Genomic DNA, 18,770 nt, shown 5'->3' with positions numbered 1-18,770 from the left:
TTTATTATTAGAACTATAAACTCTTCAATATGACCTGCTTGCTTTTATTTGCAGCCTCTCCATGTCCTGAAGACTTTATCTTTCTCTGTTTCAAAAGACAGTTACTTCTCACTTTTTCTGTGAATGGAGCAGAAAGCTAAGTCCACAGATATTTCATACATTCTGGGGTTCGTGATGGCTTGCCTGGAACTGCTGGTGGTCAAATAGCAGGCAATCCTATCATTAGAAACTCTAACAAACTGCTTCACAATTCAGTAGGATCGATTAGGTTTACATGTGACGTAGTAAGTGTAATCAGGTCTGTAGCTGTACTGAATCCAAAGGAATTTGATAAAATCTCTTATTTCTTAGTAAATAGCTGGGACTTCATTTGTCAAAGAAACAAAATGCATACTTGTATCTTAATTCTTTTACAGGTAAGGAGACAGTCACTGTTCTTCCAGGTTCTTCCTATTTCTCTAGCGATGAATCATTTGCAATGATAAGAGGGTATGTAACTACACAAACTCTGATCTTTTTGAAACAGGGAAAGAATAAACTGCGTCAGTGGCTGAACTAATTAGTATTTCTTCCAAATGTGGTTAGCATTTAACAACCTGCAAAATTATCATGGACTTACTCAGTTATAGTTTACAGAGGGTTAGATCTATCTATTGGAAATAAAAAACCCACTGAACTAATAGATACCATGGCAATGTTTGTGCCTACCACCACCTGGCCATCTATAAACACATTTATAACGATGTTTTAACAACTATTTTTTGGTCATTTCCAAGTATCTAATCTGTACTTGCACTTAGTATATTTTCTTTGCTCAGCTTGCAACTGTGATCCTCATTCCACCTCCTTAATGGAAATTCAACGTCTGCACCTGTTTTTTGTTTGTTTTTCAGAAGGGAGGTTGGATGCAAACAAACACTAAATCCTAATGGCTCTGAAAAGATAATGGGTGCATGTAAATACGTTAAGGAGTGCACTAAAAAGTAGGAGTTCAGAGATGATTGACTGCGCGTGCAATTAACCAAACCAGACAAAAGTAGGAACATTTTTGAGGCTCACTAGGCATAAAGAGATATTTGCATCAGTGATACATCTAGTCAAGGAAAAAACTCCAACTACATGTGTGACAAACGGTTGCTACCTCTGTCATATGCCACCATTTTTAAATTGATGCAACGAGAATGAACAAAAGCTTATGAAGATTTGTGGGCTGTTACTTGAACATGATATGCTAATTACACACTTTCTGTTACCAGAGGCCATGTTGATTTGACAATGCTTGGAGCTATGCAGGTGTCTAAGTACGGTGACCTGGCCAACTGGATGATTCCTGTAAGTTGGTTTTTGAACTATCATCAGTGTACTCTGTTTAGGATAACAAAAATCCAGGCAAAGGAGAAAAGGGCAGAAGTAGAATGGGGAGTTGTGAAGTTAAAGTATTAAAATGTGTGTTTTTCCTGTATAGTGCTGGCACCAAGCAATCCATTATCAAAAGTCAGCCTTCTAAAATTAAGCTCATGCATTGTGAAAAGCGAAACATTATTTATGCAAGCCTTTTTCCTCCCTTTTATGTCCATGCCTTTCAAATGTGACTTTTTTTTTTGCTGAGGACTGATGCTTTTTCTTGACAGTAATGACTCTTGTATGGCTGTACCTGGAGCAGTGAGTTGAAGGAAAGTGTAAACCAGCGTGTAGTTCACCATAAAATTATTAAAAAAACCTGCATTGTTTTTCTGTGTTTCTGTCAAAAGATTGCAGCATTGCCCTTTTAAATACATTAAGAAAAGCAATAATATTATATTTAACTGAACAGACCTTCAGGTTTCAGTGACAGAAATATAAGCTAGTTCCAGCATTATTTAATCAGCTGATAACTTTAAGCCATACTTTGAACTTTATGTTCTAACATTAAACAACATTAGTAACTTTCATACTGTTGACAACTTCGGTATTTTCAATGGCTTTCAATATGGAACTTTCAGATATGTTAAACAACATTAGTAACTTTCATTCTGTTGACAACTTTGGTATTTTCAATGGCTTTGAATATGGAACTTTCAGATATGTTTTGTATCAGAAATGTCTAGAAGCAAATTTTCTTATTAGCCTTGTTTAAAGTAATGTGATATATATTCATATTTGCCTGAACAGTTTTAAAGACCTTGGGAAACTGAAAGATGATTAGAGGAGAGCTAAAACCCAAATGCATGTTCTTGTCTCTTGGAGAAGCTTTATTTGAACCCAGCAGTTTGTGACTTCTACAGCAAACCTCTGAGCATGGAAGTCGCACAACAGTGGCTGGAGCGTAAGGTGCTTTTATTGAGAAGGGACAGAGTCTGACATGGGAGCCATAGAAGAAGATGTGGGAGACAGGGTTATGTGAAGGGCTAGTCCAGGTGTCTGTGTGAGCAATTGTGGGGAGTGAGAAGGGTTAGGGCTATATTGAAATGTGCCTTTCAAGGTCTGAACTATCAAAGATGAAGACACCATTTTTTACTAATAAAAAAATTCATTTACACATGCATTTCTTGAAACATTGAAGCTAAGATTGATTGTAATCGTTCTCAAAATGGTGAAGATTTACATGTTCTTCCCTCAGTGCTTTATGTTCTCTAAAAGATAGTGATTTTAGTTTCGCATTCATCTTTATCGAGACGATTATTTTTTATATCTGATATTGCTTATTTTACCTATGAAGTTGCCTCTCAGTTCTGTTCAACCCTAAATTTATGAATAGCAGGTATGTTTTCAAAACAGGAAAGTATAAAATATAACTTTCAATACTGTTTGATTTTTATTACCTTTGAGATATACTTTGTTACTACATGCTACAGTATACATCAGATGGATCCTTATGACTTTTTGCTGTCATAATTTTCCCCTTACTAATCTTTGTCTGTTTGCAAATTTCCTCTGCAGTGAGTTGGTATTTACTTGTGAGTAAATATGTCAATGACACTTCATAAATCCAACTAGGAGCCTTTCCAAGAAGCAATAATTTTTCTTTTGTTACTTCTATGGATATATGTTGGATGGATGATTCTTAATCTATTTTATTGATGTGTTACTACTATTCTACAGTACAGATTTTTAAAATGGGATTAACAGCCCATAGATATACAGATCTTCCTGCTTTTCCTGTAAATAAGATGATATATTATTGTCAGTTAAATTTAATTATGAGCAAGATGTGTTTCTTTTTTAGTTATAAGATTAGTGTGTGGGTGAAAAAGATTGACTTTGCTGAAAACTCATAGTGTAAGGAAACTTCAAGCTCTATTTTGTTCTAACATTTTTCACTTTTCATTTAATTTTGGTTAAATATTTCTTACACGCTATAACTTTTGGATTCTTGTATAGATGATATTTGCCATTATTTCAGAGCAAATAATAGCTCTGTATGTTTTGAGCAAGTACCATTATGAAGCAGTCCTTTCTGTCCCATAAAAGCTTGATAACACTTGAGCCCTAGTGTGTGCATGTGTGTGTTTACTTGCACTTATTATTAGGAAGTGAGCTGAGGAAGTCTCATTGCAGTAATTACAGCCCTTTCTTTGCTCTTATCTGCTGAGTTTTAATGGAGAGAAAAATCCCGTGAGTAAAGAAAGAAGAGGGTGTGAATATTTTAAGCACATGCAGTAAACAATGCTGTTTGCTTAGGCAGAAGTTACTTCCTAAATACTGGCATTTATGGGTAATTCTGTTCCATTAAGCACTACTACATAATGGCTCTTTGTCTTCCTCACGTTGGTATTTCTCCAACTAAAAGAGGTTTTCTGAGGAGGGACAGGAGAAGGAGGCAAATTTCTGTGAATCTCCTGGGAACAGAATACAATTGTGACAAGCTGTCCAAGAGAGGTTGAGAAGAAACACGGAGGTCATGATCATGGAGTAGGGCAGATAAGCCAGAACAGGTAATCCATGGCTGCTGGTTGCTGCTGAATGGAGCTACATTTCATTTTGTGAATGCAGGACACTTGTGACCTATCTCTGTGTCTCAAGTTAATATCAGAAATTGGTGCTAGCAGGGTGGCTTCCCAGAATGTACAGAGCAGCAGCATTAGTTTACACTAATTTCTCACATGTGTTTTTAAAAGTTGAGGGATTGACTGTACATATCCCTGCATGTACTTTCTTTGTTTCAGTTCTTTTCCTCTACTGTCTTTTTGAAACTCTGAGAAATAGAAGCATTTAGAGAATAGTTTCTGCTGCCCTTCTGCAAGGGCAGAAGTTTACTACAAAGTACTATTACTGCAGCTTGCACAAAGTAGTGCTTCATTTTCCCCATCCTTCCTAAGAAAAGGCACGTAACTATGATTATTGTTGTGACATGTATCAGATACTGGGCATAGATCAAAACAAAATACCAGAACTTCTGCCATGTTCTCCTGTGACACCAAGGCCTCTGTCTTTTTCATAGGCACTTCCAAACAACCCATAATATTAAACAACCCTAATATGACTACTGGTACAGCTGACATGCTGTATCAGCAGAAAAAGTATTGAAACAATAGTGGAGGGTCCCTGCAACTGGAAGTTGATGAATCTGAAAGCGCAAAATGGATGAAATATCCATGACATCAGATTTCACTAGGCAGAAGCTTCTTGCAGGGGAAAAATAGAACTATGCAGTAAATCATTAATGAGAAGGTAGCATACTCAGGAGGACTACAAAGATGTCATGAGGTTATGTAGGGCGAGTATCAGAAGGGCCAAAGTCCAGCTTAATTTGGCTACTGCCATAGAAAAAGTGCTTCTATAAATACATCAATAACAAAAGAAGGGCTAAGGAAGTTCTCCATACTTATTGGGGGAATCATAGTGACAAAAGACATGGAAAAGGCTAAAGTACCTAATACCTTCTTTGCCTTAGTCTTTTATGGTCAGACCAGCTGTTCCCCAAGTACTGAGCCCTCTGAGCTGGAAAACAGGCATAGGGAGCAGAATAAAGCCTCAACACTTAAGGGAAACTGTTCACTGACATGCCCCACTACTTAGAAACACACAAGTCTACGGGACCAGGTAGGAGCCACCCCAAGGTACTAAGGGAACCGGTGAATGTGCTCACTGAGACAATTTCTATCATTTCCCAGCAGTCCTGGTTAACCTGGAATGTCCCAGGTGACTGGAGATTGGCAGGTGTGATGGCTGTCTACAGAAGGGCCAGAAGGAGGATTGAGGGAATTGCAGGTCTGTCAGCCTGACCTCAGTGTCAGGGAAGATCATGCAATAGATCATACTGAGTGCCATCATGCAGTGCATACAGGACAGCCAGGGAATCAGACAGTTGGGTTTAGGAAAGGCAGCTGCTCCTTGAGAACCTGATCATCTTCCATGACAGGACTTAGTGAATGGTGGAAAGGCTGTGTATGTTGTCTGCTTGGACTTCAGTAAAGCTTTTGACATCATTTCCTACAACATTCTTCTGGACAAACTGTCTGCTCATGGCTTGTATAGTGGGACAGTTGGCTGGGTAAAGAACTGTGTGTAGCTCGGTCCATGGGGTGGTGCTGAATGGAGTTACATCAGACTGGGCAGGTCACTGGTAGAGCTCCTCAGGGCTCAGTACTGCTCTGATTAATGTCTTTATTGATGAACTGGATGAGGGCACTGAGTGCACGCTCAGTCAATTTGTAGGTGACACCACATTAGGGGGAGTGTTGATCTGCTGGAGGGCAGGAAGGCTCTGCAGAGGGATCTGGACAGGCTGGATCATGGCCTAGGCCAGTGGTGTGACATTCAACAAGGCCGAGTGCCAAGTCCTACCCTGGGGTCACAACAACCCCAGGTAGTGCCACAGGCTGGGACAGAGTGGCTGGAAAGCTGCCCAGTTCTGGAAAGACTTTGTGGTGCTGGAGCATGTCACAAAGGGTGACAGAACTTGGGAATGGTCTGGACCACAAATCTGGTGAGGAGCAGCTGAGGGAACTGGGGATGTTTAGCCTGGAGAAAAGGAGGCTCTGAGAACACCTTGCCACTTTCTACAATTCCCTGAAAGGAGGTTATAGCCAGATGGGGTCAGCCTCTTCTCCCAACAACTGTCAGTACAAGGGGAAACTGCCTCGAGTGTTTTCAGGACAGGTTTAGATCAGACATTAAGAACACTTTCCTCACCAAAAAGATTGTCAAGCATTGGACTAGATTCTCCAGAGAAGTGGTGGAGTCAGCATTCCTGAAGATGTTTAGAAGATGTGTAGATTCTGCACTTAGTACCCACCATCAAAGACGACTGAAGACTGGTGAATAAGCTGAATTTGTGTAAGTTCACAAGGGCAGACAGGAGATATATCCAGAGGTGCTAAAGAAACTGGCTCAAAGCCTGGAGTCCAGAAGTTAACAAGCAGCACCCTCAGAGATGATACAGGACCTTACACTATTTAGCATCCCTATTCTCTACAAACAATACAAACAAAAAATTAAATTTTAGCTTTGTATATTCTTCAACTGGAGTCTAAAATTCGTGTTTAGATTGTGAAGGTAGTACATTTAGTTAGCTCTAAGAGAAGAAGAGAGTGATGTAATTCATGCAGGAGATGTAGTTTGGATACATAAATCTGTAATTCTTTGGGAAAAAAAAAAAAAATCCTTGTATTTTAGATTCAGCAGCGTGTGATTTCAATGCTCTAACTCGGACTAGCCAAACCCAAAGGATTAAAATATTAAGAATTAAATAAAATTGCAAAAAAATTCTAATCTTTATCAAAGAAGATTATCTGAAAAGAAGAACTGATGAAACTCATTCAAATTCAAAAATAAATCTTTAATTTACAGTCTTTAGAGGTTAGTATTACCTAAGGAATTAGAAATATGATTTTATATGTTATTGTTAGTTTTTACAGAGCTTCAAAGTGCCTATTTTGCACAGTTTTGGACACTTTGACCTCATTAATAATGATGTTTTTAATGTAAAAGTAAATTGGCAGAGACCAGCCTACTCTGTGTCTGCCTGAGGGGGTTTTTTTTTGCCTTTAACTATTTGTAGTGCCAAACCTGGCTCCACACCAAGAGCTCTTCTTATACAAAAATTATTATTTTTAATGATGGAAGAAGAAAGGACACGTAACTCTGAATGCATCCCTGAATGCCTGAGATCAGTGTAGGTCTTCTCTGAGGAGTCGTACTATAACCTGTTTGTCACTTTGCTTGGGTAAAAGGCATATTTTAATTTTGAATCCAAACACGTTGTCTAGTTACTAGTATACCTGTGGCACTGAGTGCATTAAATTCAGTGTTTTCTTTCAAGCTGTACAGCATTCCAAGAAGAGTATTTTACCTATTAACTGTAAAATGTGTGAAGGACTACAAATGGGTTAAAATCTGTATGAATAGAAAACATGCAGGTTAAATATGCTCAATGGCTGGGTTTCTCTCAGTAGTAATATCAGGTTGTCTGATGTCTAGGACATGAGTAGGGCTACATCAGTAGTTCAACAGAGGAGAAGGATGGGACTTGCAGTTACCCAGAGTCTTCTTGGAAATCTACTTTTCAATGGGACATTGGTTTAGTATGAAGATGTATTAGTTTTTTGCAGACACACATCTTGAAATTACACCTACAGTAATATATCAACTTACTGCTTATCTCCCGACAAACATGTGCCTGAAAGCCCTGCACAGCCTTTGGAACACAAAATTATCACTATTGCTGAAGTCCTGCATCCAAAGAGGAGAAACTGACTGTATTGTGTTGGCCCTACTTCTTCCATCTTTTTGAGGGCTTTTTCTATCCATTTTCTTCATGTTTATTTCTCTTCAGACTGCATGGAAGTAATGTAGAAGCTCCCTATTGGTATTTTATTCATACTCTTAAATTTTCAGTGTGGGAATTGGCAGCTCTGCTTTCTGTATCATGAGAGCAGCTGAAGAAATTCTGCCTGTCTCAAAAATACGAGCATATGTCAAAGGACTTCAGATCTGTGGGTTAGTGGTGAGAACTATTACTGCAATATGGAACCATCACTTTCAAGTGAGACTAGTATTATGCTGGCAGTAAAATTTAATTATTGCATGCTTTGCTGTGTGTTTTGGAAATGGTATGCAAAGGTAAATGGACAGCTTAATTGTCCCATTACACTGAAATAACATTCATCACTGTAAAGCAAATCCATTTCAATGAAGCATGTCACAGACTGTTTTGCATTGCTTCTGGGATGCAGCATCTCAGTGTAATTATTTGAATTTTACTCTGTCATTCAAATTTGTTGCCAATGGTTATTTCAAGTTAGGTTTATAGGAGAATAAAGGAATGAAATTTGCCCAACTTTCTTTGCACGTGTTTCATGCAGCCCTAATTTTCTGATTATGGAAAATAAAAATATAAATATAGTTAGTGCACAGATTTGTGTATGCTAAATTTTAGAGAAGAGTTATTTTTACATTTTTCCAAGAAAAACAAGTAGTTCGGGAACTTATACTCCTTTCTTTCAGAAATTAAACTTAATTTTTAATTTTACTTTTCAGTATATCTTTCTGTGTATCTCGGGGGATATCTGGTTGACTTTTTTCAAAACCAGGCCATTTCTTGTATGGCTAAACCATACAACAATGGGGTTTTTTTGTATCTTTAAAAAAAAGACATTTGCCATGTTGCACATGTAGTGTGCTTAGTTTTTTGTATTCTGGCAGTATTAACTTTTTGTTTTGTTGTTGCATTACCCACACTTCTGATTGAAAAATCCTGTTAATGACTTCCCACTGTTTTTTTTTCTCAGAGTAAAATCTAATCTAGCTGTCCTAGTTGACAGTATAATTACAATAATTCTGTAAGTGGGACATACGTAAGGACATAAAATCAGTGTAAAATAGAATAAGGAAGTAAAGTTCAAAGTACTTCAGCTTTATCCATCTTTGTGATGCAATCTTCATCCAGTCTTTTTCGCTGGAAAAATGGAAAGTGAAATCTGGAACAGTTGTAACTTTCATTTTAGAATCAACTATAAATACACCTGTCCTTTAAATACAGAACAGGACTGTTAACAAGGGGCAAAGGAACATTTATCATTTTGTGAAGTTAGTAGATTTATGCATCTGTATTTTTTAAAATTGTTGTAATTGTTTCAATTTGTTTTAATTTAAATTTTAATTATTGTAATTAACTGTTATGTAATTGTTGTAATTAATTGTTGTAACCTTCTTGTAATTGTCTTTTAGGGGAGGGGATTTGGTGGGGTTTTTTTTGTTTTGTTATGTTTTTTCTTTTTTTGTGGGTTTTTTTGCTTTGTTTTCTGAAACAAAGTTTTTGAGCTAATACGCACTTTCCCAAACCAACCAGGTGTTACCCCACAACAACTGATGAGATTGTGAGGTATGGATCTGACGACCTCTTTCGCTGTTTGGTGCTGACACACCTTTGCTGGCAGACAGTGGCTGTACAGAGAGGGAGAGCTGTGTGAACAATGTGTAGTGGTAGTACTGCAGAGAGGGGCAGAGCAGAGACCTTTGAAGGGGCCCTCAGTTTATCCTTTTGACTGCAGCGTTAGCACAACTGATGGTTGTGAGGCAGTACCTCATACCTCTGCATCACTTACCTTCTACTTTTCTCTGTGAAGCTCATATTGTTCCAGTTGCTCTGAATTTTAGTGTCTGTCCCTGGCATGATAAAATAATTTCCTTTCATAAGGACACCATTCATACCTTTTTTTCTTTCATACCTGACACCTCACCTGCGTCTGTGACCATGAGAGACAATGCTGACATCTCTGAATTCTTTGTTCTTTCATCCTAGGCATCTTGTTTATGGTTTTCAGGGGTATGCCTGAAAACTAAGTTTGAATGGGAAGCCTGCAGTTTAAACTAGAAGCACTTGTTATCTTCTGTAAGACTATTTGAAACAGCAGTTTCACTAACTCTGAGAATAGTGTGAGGCACATGTATTCTTCTATCTCATGGAAGGAAAGAGAAATTTCAGACTGAACGCTATTTATAGTATTTGTTTAATACGGTATTAGGGCAGGGAACTTGGGAAGGACTCTTACGAGGGAAGTGGTTTGATTACTTTCCAAGCAGATGTACATTTTCACCTTGCCTGGGCTTTGATATTCAGTCTTGAATGGAATTATTCAAAATGGATTTACCACTGACAAGTTTTCATTGTTTCTTGAACTCATCATTAACATCTGCTCTGCTGTACTGTTGATGCAATAGCTGTTTGTCTCAAAAGATCATGTTATTTTAGCATAAGCAGAACAGTTCAGGTCCATTTTTTCCTATGATGTTGGGAGTAGTTATAAAATTCAATTACAGAAGAAAAGTCTGTCCCCCTGGGAATATAGAGGAAGGTTTTAAGGTTCCAGCAAGACCTTAGGACACCAGGTTGTCTTGGGTGCCACATGTCACCAAAAAACCATGAAGGTTCCTGTTTAGGAATTACCATTAGGCTAAATTAATTCCTCAGGCTCTTTCATGTTGTATTTTGACCACTCAAATAATGTTCAGGTATAAACAGATTAAATGAGAAAATACATACACTTCTCTCATATTTACTTGAAGATACTCCATTACCACAATAGCAAAATACAGTAATTTCATGACTATAAGGTGAACCCTTTTGACTAAAATTTTGGCCCGAACCCAGAAGTGCACCTTATATATGGACAAAGTTCGGAAATTTGCCAACCCAGAAGTGTGAGCCGCAAGCCACAGGGGCAACTGGTAGGACCACGGTTGCCGGGTGGAGGTGGGGCCGCGGGGCCGCAGTTGCCAGGTGGAGGCGGGGCCGGGGCTTCTGGGTGGAGGCAGAGCCATGGGGCCGCGGCTGCCGAGTGCAGGCAGGCCTGGGGGCCCATGGCTGCCGGGTACAGGCAGGCCTGGGGGCCTGTGGCTACAGGGTACAGGTGAGCCCGGGGCGCCACTACCGGGTGAGGGGGGACCCATGGCTGCCGGGTGGAGATGGGGCCTCAGCCAGCAACCGCGCGGGGGGAGCTGGGGGCGGATCCTCACTGCAAAAAAAAGTGTGCCTTATAGTCCGGTGTGCCTTATATATCGGCAAAAGTTCGGAAATTTGCCGACACCCGGAAGTGCGCCTTATAATCCGGTGCGCCTTATGGTCGTGAAATTACTGTAATTAATTTTGCAATAAGTAGGCATTATAAGAAATTCCACTAGTACTGTGTAGGTTTATGACGTACACAAGGAAGCAGAGGAGCTGATGATCTCAGTTAAGAAAACCTAAAGCATCAGGTCCAAAATTTCCATGTCTTGCACTCCAGTATTATTTGGACTGAGACTTAGAAAAAACTGCTGATGAAAGCACAGTGGGAAAAGGGGAATTCCCACCTTGTATTGTAACTGAGAAGCTGCAAGGAAATTGTCAGCTTGTGTCTGTTCTCTACCCAACTTTTTGTATAAATAACTGCCCATACTGGACCTCCCAGAAAATCAAAAGTCTTTTATGCTTCAAACTCTGTCTGATGAATTGGATTTATAACAGTGCTTTAAATTACCAGTGCTCTACCATCACACAAAGTCTTCCCTTCTGAAAGGTTTCTTAAGCTAGCAGCACCATTGTAATTAAGAACTAACAAAAATAATCTTAAATAAATAAATGGAGGTAGCAGGGTAGGGCAAAAATGAGCAAAGTGTCTTTTTGGACTCACCTTTTAGTCTTGAATGTTTTAACTCAAATCTAGCATGCAGCTGTTCCCTTTTCCAGTATGGTGTGGGGGAAAATACAGGTTGTGGTAGTTTAGTAGACACACTGAGATTAATGTAAGTCTCTTATGCTTTGGATATTCCTCAAAAAAAAAGCATGTCATTACTTGGCTAGTTGCATTTAATGCTGAATTGATTTGCTTTCCCAGGAATCACCCTATAGTAATGAATATATTTTCCTAAAGAGGAGGGACAGATGGAGCAATTTAAAATCCCAAAGTCCTTCTCTTCAGCTTGCATTTTCCTCTTTCTTCACACAAAAAGGGATGATGTCTCTTCTCTCCATTCTGAATGACTGCTGTTTCAGCAGTACATTTGTTGTTGACCTTCACCAGCACTTAGTTCCTCAGGAATTTACTTGTTGCTGTAGGTCTTTTGTAGTTAATAGAATGAAAAGACCTGGAAAATGAGCTAATGGCATTGTCAGGATAGATGTATTGATAGCCTGATCCTCAATGCAAACATATTCTGAGTTACTGTGGAGATAATATGTCATCTGCAGCTACTCTGCATTATCTTGTCATGGGGTTTCTGGCTGGCAGGTTAGAGGTCACTGCAGTCTCTGTGAGAGCTGTGTTTTTCCGGGCAGGATGGAGAATGATCTGAGCAGTGCCAGGAAGTTAAGGACAGAGATAAATCCTTTTCACATTTGAATTTGCAAAAAAAAAGTTTGGTAGTTATGATAATTTATGTGATAAATATTAAACATTAGTCTGACTGAACAATGCCAAAGGGCTTGTTTATAGATTTAGGGAGATGTGATTTATTCTTCACTGTGCCAACAGTAGGAAAATAGGAATATTTGTGTGTGTGTGAATACTGCTGTCATGACACTGGCCAAATGCCAGGAACCCATGAGAGCTGCTCACTCACTCTCACCTGCTACAGCTAGGCAGAAGAGAAAAAAATTAACAGAGGGTTCGTGAACGAGATAAAGACTGGGAGAAAACATTTCAAGGGCGAAACAGGCTCAAGGTAAAGTTGCAAAATGAAATTTATTACTAACAGAATCAGAGGACGATATTGAGAAGTAAAATAAGCCCTTAAAACACCTTCTCTGTGAGCCCCTCCCTCCTTCCCACAGATGGGGCGTGGGGGTTTGGTCAGTTCATCACCGAGATTTTCTTCCACTGCTCTGGGAGAGGAGTCCTGCCCCTCTGAGGCCGTGGGGACACTCCAAGGGAGACAGTTCTCTGGGAACTTTCCCCGTGTGGGTTCACTCCCACAAGCAGCAGCCAAACTGCACCTTCTGCAAATGTGAGTCCCTCCACGGGCACACAGCCCTCCCAAAACTGCTGCCACATGGGTCACTCTTCCACGGCGTGCAGCCCTCCAAGGACAGGCTGCTCCAGCCTGGAATCAGGGCCCTCTGTCCATGGGATCACAGCCTCCCCCAGGCACCCACGCACTCTGGCATTGGCACCTCCTCCACGGGCAGGTGGATCTCTGCCTCCCCATGGATCCCATGGGCTATGGATGGATCTCTGCATCCCCATGGATCCCATGGGCTGTGGGTGGATCTCTGCCTCCCCATGGATCCCATGGGCTGTGGGTGGATCTCTACATCCCTATGGATCTCCATGGGCTGTGGGTGGATCTCTACATCCCCATGCATCTCCATGGGCTGTGGATGGATCTGTGCATCCGCCATGGGGTGTGGGTGGAAACCAGACTGGGCCAAAGCAGTACCTAAGACATTGTAATGATCTAGACGCTAGCATGTAGCTGGTCTGCCAGTTCAATGAGACAAGTCTCCTCCGTATGTTTTTTTATCATGGACCATAGATTCTGATACTTGTAAGGTATTGAATCACATAGCTGATGAAAAGAAGCACAAGCTTTGGTACTAGGAAGTTTTTCAGTCGTCTAATTGTAGACTTTTAGGTTTTATATCTGTAAATGTATTTCTGTCCCTATAACCACTCAAAACCAAATGCAAACCATTTGAGGCAGAAAATAATTTATTTTAATCTGTAAAATTGTCAGAATCACAGGATCAGAGTATTCTGAGTTCAAAGGGACTCACAAGGATCATCAGAGTCCAACCCGTGGCCCTGCACAGCATCATCCCCAAGCGTCACACCATGGGACTGGAGAACATTGTCCAAACACTTCTTGAGCTCTGTCAGGCTTGGTGCTGTGACCCTTGCCCTGGGGAGCCTGTTCCTGGACTCAAACACCCTCTGGGTCAAAAACACTTTTCTGATATCCAACCTAAACCTTCCTTGACACAACTTCAGACCATTCCCTCACATCCTGTCACTGGTCACCACAGAGCAGAGATCAGTGCCTGCCCCTCCTCTTTCCCTATAGAGGAAGCTTAACTGTAATGAGGTCTCCCCATCTATTCTCAAGGCTGGCCTGATCTCAACCACTCCTCACACGGTTTCCCCTCAAGGCCCTTCACCATCCTCATTGCCTTATGTCATGTTTCCTACTAACTTCTCTTCCTTACCATTTCTTTCTTCCTTGGCAACTCTGGATTGATATATGAGGTTGTTGCCATCTTTGGTTATTAGGATCTAGTGCTTGTTCAAAAATGATTGCAGTGCTCAGAACTCATAGAACTTTGTTCTTCTGATCATTTCCTGTCAGTAGTGTGTCAGGTTCGGACCTCTTTACCTTCCAAGATCAGATGCATCCAGTTTAAGGTAATGGAAGCAGGCAGAACTGTGTGCCATAGCGTTACGAAAAGTAAAAATAGAGATAGCTGAAAACCAAGACACAAGACACTTGCTGTGATAACACATGCAATTGTAACACACTTTAAGAGAAGAATGAGTCCAGAGACTGAAAGCATTGCTGGTTTTGAGGACAAACAGAAGTGAATACTGAGCCACATTTATGTATTTGCCCATGAAATGACCTCTACAGACATCTGGAATAGCACAAAAATGACTGGTTTGTGCTGATATATTGATACAAGGCATGGCTTTCTGAAGTGGCAAGAGGCTTTCTAAACTGTCAGGTGGATGTACAGTATTCAAATGTTCTTGTTGCTGCATTTCATAAGTAGAGATTGCTTTTGAGGAACCAGTGACATTTCCATCAACAGGAAGATGTACACTTTGCTTTTCAAGGGACAAAACCATTGGAACTAAATTAATTGCTCCTCAGTGTCAGTGCTTCCACTAAGCCAATGATACTACTCAGATTTCTGTTACACCCCAGGGAAACAGCCATGGCAGTTTATCTCCTTCTACTCATCACTATTTGCATCATAAAGACCTGAGAATGAGACAGCTCTTTTCACTTTGTTGGTGTTTGTATACTGTGGTTATGAAATAGGTGGGCTTTTCATGCAGCAAAAGTTGACCATTTTGTGCTGTCACTTGCAGACACAATATTATATTTTTAATAATAGTAATAGTAGTAGTAGTAATAATAATAATAATAATAATAATAATAATAATAATAATAATAATAATTTCCTTTAAAAATTCATTTTAGGGTAAGATGGTGAAAGGAATGGGGGGTGCCATGGACCTGGTATCCAGCGCACAGACCAAAGTGGTTGTCACCATGGAGCACTCAGCCAAGGTAAGGCTCTGCCACTTCTTTCCAAATCAGTGTTTTATGCTGCAAAAAAGTAAAAAAATAAACAGGAAAAGAAAAGACATTTTCATTCTGCAACTTTGTTAGGATTTGACAGTTTTGCGGTTGGTTATTATGGGTGATGCAACTGGAGTCTAGGTTAATATGGTTCCTTTCCTCTTGTATAAGTGCATCATTCATCATGGGAAAAAAAATGAAATATTAACTTCATGTTTAAAAGCTGCACACATTTTTTAGCTACTTCATGCAAATTTAATTGGAGTGGTCATTGCCAAAGCTATAGTAGATACTACTCTGCTCTTTGCCCCAGAATAATTTGAAAAATGAGGTTTCCCATGGTTAAATACTTGTTATGGTGGAAAGATATTTACCTTTGAAATTACCAGTCAAATTGGTACTGACAGTTTAATAGAATATATTTTTTTGGCATGATGACATACAGACTGCCTTACATCATTATGTATAAGTGGTTAATCTAGAGACTTCTTTGTGAGGGACTGATATAGGTATATGCTATAGGTGTAAATCTCCCTCCAAAAGAAATAGGAAACTTTGAATTTGAAATGTCTAATGCAGGAGAAAAAATGTACTGAAGGAGAAAAATCTCTATCCCGAATATTTTAAAATTTACTTTTTGTTTAATTTTTGTGTTTCTTCTATGCCAAATTTATTGTACGTCTGCAACAATAATTAATTTTGTGTTGTTCAAAGTAATATCTCATCAGAATTTGCATAGTAAACTGTAGTAAATGTGAGAATAAATATATTAACAGCTGTGTATTTTTTTGTGAGATTTGAAGAATTTTCACTTGAAAATAAAAGCAAATATATATTGAAAAAATGTAATAGTTTCACAATTTACACAGAACTGTGATCTCAAGGGGCACATTTTGAGTAACAGGACTGAGTTTAACCTGCTAGTTTTCATGTTCATATGCATAAATAAGTAAATTAAAATATAAAATGAATTTATCTTTATGACTTGCATCACTAACACATAGTCTTCTAAAAACTGTAGTAACATAGGGAGTTATCCATTTGCTCAACCACGCACTTTAGGTATTAATGTATTTATGTATTAATGTAATTATTATTAATGTATTTATGTAGTATATTTATAATGTATTCAGGTATATAAATATTTATGCTAAATGTCTGCTTACTGTGGAATTTGGTTAAGGCTTAGAGTCCATACACAATGTAATTATTCAAACCACTTTTTCTCCTGAACATACTATTGCTAAAATATTTTTCCAAAGTGGTGTTAAAAAATTGTTTGCTGGGTTGTTTTTGTTGTTTCTGTAGGAGTTCTGAAGCAGGAAAAAAATGAAAACAGAGATAGGTTCACTGTTATGTCAAGGTTAGGTCAATGTTAGGTCGAGAACAGGATTTTTATTTATTTTGGCATATGTATACCTACTTTGGGCACTTTTGTGCATGGTGTAGCTAGTGTGCACTTCTGGAGAGCCAGTTATAGGTTTTCATAAATTATTTCTTCTGCTTTTGTGTAAAGCCACTGCCAAATTAAAGATATGCAATATTTTAATTTTATTCTTTTTTTTAAATGGTACTTTTACCTAGCCTCTTTCTGGGTCTTCATATCGATGCTTCTTGCTTGCTCAGATGTGAAGATGGTGTCAAGTAGAAATCTAGTGTTTGGAGAACAAACTGCTGTTAGAGTTTTCAGGTGCCCTTCCATTTTTTTTTTTTTTTTTTATTTTTTTTTCAAATAGTCAAGTAAATGTAGCACCCATGAGGCCAGTTCTGAAAGTCAGAAGCCTTTTGTGGGGGTGACTGTATCTTCCAAAGTTGATTTTCTATTCATACCCTTTCAATTCTTTACACCAATTATTTTATTGAATACTTACTGCATCTGAATGTCTGCATCAGAGGAGCAATCCTTCATCCTACTCGAAGCCCAATGTGCTGAGGGAAAGAGCAGTCTGTATGTACTGAGACAGCAACAGTCTCTTGAGTCTGCTGGCTCTTTAGTAAAGGGATGTTTCTGTAGTCTTATTCTCCAAATAAATAATAAAACTCCAATCAGACAGGAAAATTTCCTGTAAATCAACAGCAGTCAAGATTTGATGAATGGATATATAGTAGAAGACATGGGATATGGGCAATGCCTTCAATGGACATGTTCAAGAGGTGCTGCAAGAGGTAGTTCTTGTTCTAGTTTTGTCTGATTTATGATCTTGTGAAGGATCTTCTAATCCTTTTCAAGTCTGGTTAGTTGTTTTCTTTTAATAATAGCAATGGCTTATTAAACTTTAAAGAAAGTTTTCTAAGAGTTTAATAACCCTTTTCCTTTCAGTACATATGTTGCAGTTTTTAAACATAGAAATTGGCTGAGTCCTTGCAACACAGGCAGAATATAATTTAGACTAAATTGTGATGGTGGAACTAGTAACTGTTTTACCACTGAAATAAATACTCAAGGAAATTTACTCTTTTAAAACTCTGATATGCACTGTTACAAATGCAAACAAATGTCCTCAGTCCCAAGTTAATTACATTTTAAATTACAGCAATTTCACGACTATATGGCGCACCTTTTTGACTAAAATTTTGATGGAAACCCAGAAGTGCACCTTATAATCCGATGCGCCTTATATATGGACAAAGTTGGGAAATTTGCCAACCCGGAAGTGTGAGGTGCGAGCCGTGGCCACGCCGTGGGAACCCCGAGCTGCGGCCGCGCTGTGGCAGTCCCGAGCTGCGGCCACCCTGAGCCGCGAGCCACGGCAGTGCTGCGGAAACCCCGAGCCGTGGCACAAGCCACGCCTCACCAGCTGGCGCCGGGGACGGGCAGGAGTGCCAAGGCCCGCGCATAGGGTGGGTGCCTTGGGCTGCATTTAAAGGCTGCACCAACCTTGCAAATTGAGCACCTGCCAGTAAACCCAGCGATTGTGCGATTCTGTTACTAATTCATTACTTTGTTGCGCATGGATCCTCTCTGCAAAAAAAAAAAGTGCACCTTATAGTCCGGTGCGCCTTATATGTGGACAAAGCTCTGAAATTTGCTGACACCTGGAAGTGCACCTTATAATCTGGTGCTCCTTACAGTCGTGAAATTACTGTACTTAAGTTTTAACATGTGATGAAAACCAAAATGTACAGAAGATAAATGAGAAAACATGAAATCAACTTTGTTGAAGAATCTTCAGCTTAAGAACTGCTGTTGAGGAAGGGTAACAGACAAGTACACAAAATGATGAGGGAATGGAGAAGGTGGATGCAGAATTGCCACTGCCTCATAAACAAAGTAGGGATAACTAACTGAAATTAGTTGAAACAAGAAGAAACACTTTCCTCAACCAACTGATGAAGTTGTGGGTGATAGCAAAATGATGCAAAAATCTCAAGGTATTAAGTCTACATAGAAGGAACTAAACTATTTAATGAAGTTGAGTTCATCAATGACGATTACATGCCACTGCCTGGAAGCAGTCTGTGCCTCAGAAAATCTGTGCATTACAACATATCAGGAACAAGGAGTGGGAATCTGCAGAAGGATATTTCAATTTTTGCTCTATATGCTTAGGCAACTGAGAGACACTTGA

At 39.3% G+C, this 18,770-nt stretch overlaps 1 protein-coding gene across 1 annotated transcript in view; it reads left to right on the top strand.

The window, feature by feature from the left end:
• The window catches only part of OXCT1 (3-oxoacid CoA-transferase 1), an 85,698-nt gene that overhangs the window by 53,055 nt on the left and 13,873 nt on the right, over window positions 1-18,770 (top strand). Inside the window, exons 12-14 of the mRNA XM_033085247.1 lie at window positions 417-489; window positions 1,257-1,332; window positions 15,100-15,189. Coding sequence (XP_032941138.1) covers window positions 417-489; window positions 1,257-1,332; window positions 15,100-15,189 — 239 coding nt within the window. The remainder of the gene's footprint in view (window positions 1-416; window positions 490-1,256; window positions 1,333-15,099; window positions 15,190-18,770) is intronic.

This window comes from Catharus ustulatus, chromosome Z (assembly GCF_009819885.2).
Source record: "Catharus ustulatus isolate bCatUst1 chromosome Z, bCatUst1.pri.v2, whole genome shotgun sequence".
Classification (NCBI taxonomy): domain Eukaryota; kingdom Metazoa; phylum Chordata; class Aves; order Passeriformes; family Turdidae; genus Catharus; species Catharus ustulatus.
The sequence above is the reverse complement of the archived record's forward strand: the minus strand, read 5'-3'. Positions and strand labels throughout refer to the sequence as shown.